The 7,622-nt window shown below is 46.3% G+C and overlaps 1 protein-coding gene across 1 annotated transcript; it reads left to right on the top strand.

Annotated features, from left to right (window-relative positions):
* Positions 1-5,552: 5,552 nt before the first annotated feature.
* Positions 5,553-6,491, top strand: LOC133055245 (olfactory receptor 6Z7-like). The gene has a single exon (XM_061140661.1). The coding sequence runs from the start codon at positions 5,553-5,555 to the stop codon at positions 6,489-6,491; it is 939 nt and encodes a 312-aa protein (XP_060996644.1).
* The last annotated feature ends 1,131 nt before the right edge of the window (positions 6,492-7,622 follow it).

Raw genomic sequence — 7,622 nt, 5'->3', positions numbered from 1 at the left:
TCGTGCCGAGTGAAGGTAATCTTAGAAGTCTTTCTCAACCTTTAATTCGGTTACTACATTTTTTTTGAAAATCTGCTCTGGTGTTTTTTTAAGTGTTTGTCTCTCAGTTATGTCTGACTCTTTGTGATGCCAGAGACTGTAACCCGCCAGGCTCCACTGTCCATGGGATTCTCCAGCAAGAATACTGGAGTGGGTTGCCATTTCCTTCTCCAGGGGATCCTCCTGACCCAGAGATCGAACCTGGTTCTCCTGCACTGGCAGGCAGATTCTTTACCTTCTGAGACACCTGGGAAGCCAGAATTCTCCTAAGTCCCCATGACTAGCCGAGTCTCCTTCCTCTCCACTTTGCCGATTTCTGGTCCTCATCTAGATCCATGTCAACCTCTACTACAGACCTTGGACAGAGTGAAATCTGTTGGTTTTTGTGTTCCCAGCATACAGATCACATTCTAGCACACAGTAGGCTATCAATGAATGCTTACTGATATGGCCTAAAGACAGATTGCAAATTAGGGATGCTTTTGCCTACTTATGTCAAGTCCAGTTGAAATTTAGAGGAAAAAAAAAAAAAAAAACCTTTCCCATCGGTTCTGTAATTCCACAGAGATCAGGGGAGGGAGGTGTCAGAGAGCCTCAGCTTTGGTTTAAGATGTTTTCCCTGCTGGTTGGCAGGGAGGACAAAGCCACCCTGGCAGTGTCCAGACTCATGCAGTTGGGAGGATGTGGTGGGTTACAGTGTGCAGTGGCTCTGCTGGGACCTCCCGCTCAGCATCAAGGTCAGCTCCTCCCACGCTGGCATGAATTCAAGGAGCTGCCCTTGTCTTCCAACTGCTGAACCCTCTGGCCCCTTCCTGAAAATTCTGTCCCCAAGTGGATGCTCTGACCATCTCGGCACTAACCAGAGACATCAAGAAGGAAAGAGACGTAACTGTATCCATTCTGATAGACTCATCTTACTCGAGATTTTCTGGTAAGGATACTGGGTATTTCATTTGCTGGGGAACAAAGTGAAGGAAACATAAAGATGGTAAGACAGGAAATGGTACATACAGACAGCTACTCTGTGTCAGGTGCTTTGCTGAGTGGTTCCTCTGTATTATCTCCATAAATTCTCTAAATAATCCTATGATATACTTATAAGGAAGAATTAAAGGAGCTCTTGATGAGGGTGAAAGAGGAGAGTGAAAAAGTTGCCTTAAAGCTCAACATCCAAAAAACTAAGATCATGGCATCTGGTCCCATCACTTCATTGCAAGTATATAGCAGAAAAGTGGAAATGGAGATAGACTATTTTCTTGGGCTCCAAAATCACTGCAGATGGTGACTGCAGCCATGAAATTAAAAGATGCTTGCTCCCTGGAAGGAAACTGTGACAAACCTACACAGCATATTAAAAAGCAGAGACATTATTTTGCCAACAAAGATCTGTCTAGTCAAAGCTATGGTTTTTCAAGTAGTCATGTACAGGTATAAGATTTGGACCATAAAGAAGGCTGTGTGTGTTAGTCATTCAGTCATTTCTAACTCTTTGTTACCCCATGGACTGTAGCCCACCAGGCTCCTCTGTCCATGGGATTTTCCAGGCAAGAATATTAGAGTGGGTTTCCATTTCCTCCTCCAGAGGAATCTTCCTGACCCAATGATTGAAACTGGATCTCCTGCATTGCAGGTGGGACTCTACCATCTGAGACACTGAGCGCCAAAAAATTGATGCTTTTGAACTGTGGTGTCAGAGAAGACTCTTGAGAGTCCCTTGGACTGCAAGGAGATCCAACCAGTCCATCCTAAAGGAGATTAGTCCTGAGTGATTATTGGAAGGACTAATGCTGAAGCTGAAACTCCAATATTCTGGCCACCTGGTGTGAAGAGCCAACTCACTGGAAAAGACCCTGATGCTGGGAAAGATTGCAGGCAAGAGGATAAGGGGATGACAGAGGATGAGATGGTTGGATGGCATCACTGACTCATCACAATGGACATGAGTTTGAGCAAACTCTGGGAGATAGTGAAGGACAGAGAAGCCTGGAGTGCTGCAGTCCATGAGGTTGCAAAGAGGCAGACATAACTTAGCAACTGAACAACAAACTTATAAATGTGGCTCCTGTTTTATGAACGGAGAAACGGAAGTTCAGTAAGAGTAAGTAAAAATGCTTGACTTGATCCCAGTAAGCACAGAGAATTTGGAGCTGGACTTCAGGTCCACGTGATTCTGAACCCTGAATTCTTCCTGTTGTACCAAGATGTCACTCAGGCATGCTGGAAAAGGAACAGCTGGGCTGGGAGCTAAGAATCAGCGCTGAAAAAAAAATTAAAAAAAAAAAAAAAAAGAAGAATCAGGGCTGGAGTTCCCAGAAAGCTGAGTGACTTGGGTCCAACTCTGGTCACAGCTTTACATCTCTGCTGGAGCTGTTCCTTCTCCCTGGGTGGCCCATCGTTGTATCCGTTTTCCAACTTTCAGAATTCCAGGAACCCTTCAAGGCTCAGTTAAAATGTCAGAGGTTTCCCCCAGCCCTTCCTTGTGCAAATAGATACCCCTTCATCAAACTTCTGCCCTTTCTTGCTGTGTGCATGAGTGCTTCCTCTGTGAGAATGGGTTAAAGGAATGAGCCAGGGCTGAAATCCAGTTTGGAGGTCAGAGCAAAGGACAACTTCATGGTACAGGTTCAAGCACGTGTGAGTCATTTCACATGCAGAAGCGGCAGAGTCTAGAGGAATGATCTCTGGCTTCAGGACTAGAGACCCAGGTGTGACCCTGAGCAAGTCTCTTCCCTTCTCCAAGCTTTAGTTCCTTGTCTGCAAAACGCAGCACATAACCCTTCACTCACAGAATGGTCGCAAACTGTGTTAATGAAATAACGAATATCTATTGAAGTTGTTAATTAATAGTTATCAATTAGTATTCATTAATTACTATTATTTTAAGTCATTTATTCATTCAATTGTTATTCATTAGTAATAATTAATGAGAAATGATACCTATATTTGGATGGCATACTTTTTGTTTAGTTTTTCTTTTTTGGCCACACTGTATGGAGGATTTTACTTCCCTGACCAGGGATTAAAGCCACACCCCCTTGCAGTGGAAGCATGCATGCAGCCGTAACCACTGGACCACCAAGAAAGCCCCTGGCATACTATTTAATATTAAGAGATAACATTGGTTGTGTACCCTGTGTCAGAAACTTGATACATGGCAACCCTATGAGTGCTCTATAAGAACTAAAATTAGCCCCAACTTGCATATGAGGTTTTACAAGAACCTGTAACTTGTCTAAATCTCATGGCTATTCGGTCATTGTCGTTCAGTCGCTAAGTCATGTCCAACTCTTTGAGACCCCATGGACACAGCTATTTGGTGGAAGATTGAATGTTCAGATCAAGGTCTATCTGACTTTTATTTAATGATGCAGATATTAGATCATCTGAGATGAAGCTAATTACATGTATTTTCTTTTTTTCCCTTGAAAGTCTATTGAGGGTAGGAGAGGTTAGGTAACTTGCCCAAGTTTAGCCAATAAGGGATACTTAGATAGAACACTGGGTTTCCCTGGTGGTTCAGGGGGGAAAGAATCTGCCTGCAGTGCAGCAAACCTGGATTCGAACCCTGGGACAGGAAGATCCCCTGGAGAAGGAAAGGGCAATCCACTCTAGTATTCTGGGAAATCCCATGGACAGAGGAGCCTGGCAGGTATAGCCCATGGGGTCACAAAGAGTTGGGCACGACTGAGCAACTAATGCACGCACACACTCGTACACAGAGAGAAAACGCCCACTGGATGGGCCACGATGTTTATCTTCACACCCACTCTGTACTGGGCAGAGTGCATGTCGATGCTCCCGAAATGCCTGTGGGATGGACTAAGCAGACAAGGCAGGAGTCCTGACTCCAGGTGTGTATTCTTCCCCACACCATGTCAGCTCCCTTCCAAGTCAACAACCGCCAGCAACTGAAGAGAGTCACCAAGACCGAGATCAGGTGCTCCCAGCCAACACCCCACCTGGGTGTCTGCACCTCCTAGAAAACGCGATGCCCTTAAATCCAACGTTGAGCCATCACACATTAAATAAGCATGTCTTGAGTACCTACAATGTGCCAGGCAACATGCTCTTTTGCTAGGTCTCCAGGGTAGAGTTCTGAGTGAGATAGACCTGGCTCCTTCCCCCAGGCTTACAGCCCAGTTGGAGAGACACTGAATAACTGCACAAACATACAAGTAGTTTAACATGATAATGGTTTGTAATACACAGAGAGAAAATAAAGACACGGTTTGATAGAGAATTTTTTAAGGGAAGTTAATCTGAAGACAAGAAACCGAAAAATTATGCCAAAGATGTCTAGGATTCCCAGAAATGGGAAGAGCAAGACGGGGGAGAAAGTGTTCCAGACAAAAGGGACATGTGGGAATTCTTTAAGGCTGGCAGGACCTTGCAACGTTTGAGGAAATGGAAATGTCCCTGTAGGGCTTTGATAGATGGAAGAAGAGGAACGACGATGTGAGTTAAAACTGATACAGCCACTGGGAAAACAGTATGGCGGTTCCTTAAAAAACTAAAAATAGAGCTACCATATGGCCCAGCAATCCCACTCCTGGGCATACACCCAGAGAAAAGCATAATTCAAAATATACATGCACCCCCCCAATGTTCACTGTAGCACTTTTTGCAATAGGCACTACATGGAAGCAACACAAGTGTCCGTCGACAGAGGAATGGATAAAGAAGATGTGGCACATATGTACAAATGGAATAGTACTCGGTCATAAAAAGGAATGAAACGGGGTCATTTGTAGAGACGTGGCTGAAGCGCGAGACTGTTACACAGAGTGAAGTAAGCCAGAAAGAGAACAACAAATATCGTATATTAACACACATACGTGGAATATAGGGAAATGGTACAGATGATCTTATTGGCAAAGCAGAAATAGAGACAGACATAGAGAACGAACATGTGGATACCAAAGGGGAGTGTGGAGTGGTGGGGTGGGATGAGCTGGGAGACCGGGATTGACACGTATCCACTGTTGGTACTGTCTGTAAAACAGACGAGTAATGGGAACCGACTGTAGAGCTCAGGGAACTCTGATTAGTGATCTGCGGTGACCTCATGGGGAAGGAAGTCCAGACGGGGGGAGTATCTGAACGCAAGGCTAATTTAGTTTGTTTTACAGCAGGAACTAACACAACATTGTAAGGCCAGTCTAGTCCAATAAAAATTAATTTTGAAAAAGTCCTCTCCCCCCTCCCAAAAAAAAAAAAAAAAACCCCCAAACCTAAAGCAACTGGCAAAGTTTGATGAGGAACATGAGGTTTACTCTAAGAATAATGGGGGTGGGGATTAAAAGCTGTAAGCAGAGGAGTGACCCTAAAGGACAGTGTTTTTCAGATGCTCCATTAGCCACTTTGTGGAGGATTGTAGCAGCAAGCATGGAATCAGAGAGGCCAGAGAAGAGGGTGTCTCATGTACCCGAGCGACATGATGGCTGGGATCTGGGGTGAGGCAAGGTGTACAGAGGCAGATCTGTGAACTACTTTGCAGTATGTTTTGTGCTTAGATGGAGAGGTCCCTGGAGTTGGGCAACGTGACGAGGGTCCAGGAATTCATCTTGCTGGGCTTGTCCACGAGCCCAGAAACAAGGGAAGTCCTGTTTGTCGTCTTCCTGACCCTCTACCTGCTGACCCTCCTGGAGAACGCCCTCATCGTCTTCCTCGTCTGCAGCCACGCCGAGCTCCACAAGCCCATGTACTTCTTCCTGGGCAACCTGAGCTGCCTGGAGATGTGCTACGTGTCGGTGACCATGCCCAGCCTGCTCTCCGGGCTGTGGATGGGACCCTACCACGTGCCCTTCACAGCCTGCATGACCCAACTCTTCTTCTTCATCATCCTCATCTGCACAGAGTGTACTCTCCTGGCCTCCATGGCCTATGATCGTTACGTGGCCATCTGCCGCCCACTGCACTACCCGCTGCTCATGCGGCCCCAGGTCTGCCTGGGCTTGGCCGGGACTTCGTGGCTTGGTGGGCTGCTGGTCTCGGTGGTCAAGACAGCGTGCATCGCCAGCCTGTCCTACTGTGGCCCCAATGTCCTCAACCACTTCTTCTGTGACGTCTCCCCACTGCTTAACCTGTCCTGCACCCACGTGGCCCTGACTGAGCTGGTGGACTTCCTCTCCGCCATCGTCATCCTCTGGGGCTCCCTCCTGGTGGCCATAGCCTCCTATGTGGCCATTGGCAGGGCCGTGCTCTGCATGCCTTCGGCCGCCGCCCGGCGCAAGGCCTTCTCCACCTGCGCCTCCCACCTGGTGGTGGTGGGCATCTTCTACTCGGCCACTCTCTTCATCTACGCCCGCCCCAGCCGCATAGAAGCCATGGACCTCAACAAGGTGCTGTCGGTCACCTACACAGTGGTCACGCCCATGTGCAATCCAGTCATCTACTGCTTGCGGAACAAGGAGGTCCAGGCAGCTTTCTGTAGAGCTCTACGTGGGTCCTGAGGCTGACCAGCTAAGGGCATGGTGGACAATTCAAGCTGTCAATACTTGATATTCACACAGCATACACTTCATCCTTTGAAAATGTATGAATCAGTGGCTATTTAGCACATTCATAACATTGTGCAACCAATACCGTTGTCTGACTCCAGGACATTTTCATCACCACCAAGATGAACGGATAAAGAAGATGTGGTACAGATGTACAATGGAATATTCCTTGGCCGTGAAAAGGAACGAAATCTGGTCATTTGTCGTGATCTGGATGAACCGAGTGTCTGTCATACAGCGTGAAGTAAATCAGAAAAAGGAAAAACAAATGTTGTATATTAACGCATACATATGAAATCTAGAAAAATGGTACAGATGAACCTATTTCCAGAGGAGGAATAGAGATACAGATGCAGAGAATGGACTTGTGGGCACAGAGGGGCAGAGGGGAGGGTGGGATGAGTGGAGAGAGTGGCATTGACATGTATACACTATCCTGAGTAAAACAGATGGCTGAGGGGAATGTGACATACGGCAGAGGGAGTTCAGCGCAGCGCCCTGTGCCGACCTGGTGGAGTGGGATGCCGGGTGAGAAGTTCAGGAGGGAGGGGATCTATGTACACATACGGCTGATTCACACTGCCGTGCAGCAGAAACTAACAGCATTGTAAAGCGATTATATCCCAATTTTTTAAACAAGAAACCTGTGCACACCACAAGTCACTCACAATCCCCTATTCTACCCCCCAGCCCTAAGAAACCATTCATCTTTCTCTCTGTATGGATTTGCCTGATTAGACATTTTACATAATTGAAATCAGATAATATGTGAACTTTTAAATGCGGCTTCTTTCATTTAGCATAGTATTTTCAGGTTTGTGCATATTGCAGCATGCTTCAGGACTTTATTCCTTTTTATGGTCGCACAATATTCCATTATGTGTATATATCACATCGAGTTTGCCCATTCCTCAGCTGAAAGACATTTCAGTTGTTTTCACTTTTTAGCTGTTAGGGATAGTGCCACTGTAAACATGTTTATACCACCCTTTCTGTGGAAACACATTTTCTTCTCTCTTGGGTATATGCATAGGAGTGGAATTGCTGGGTCATATACTAATGCTAGGGGCTTCCCAGTGGTGT

Source organism: Dama dama, chromosome 4 (assembly GCF_033118175.1).
Source record: "Dama dama isolate Ldn47 chromosome 4, ASM3311817v1, whole genome shotgun sequence".
Taxonomy (NCBI): Eukaryota; Metazoa; Chordata; class Mammalia; order Artiodactyla; family Cervidae; genus Dama; species Dama dama.
This window is presented reverse-complemented; position numbering and strand designations above follow the sequence as displayed.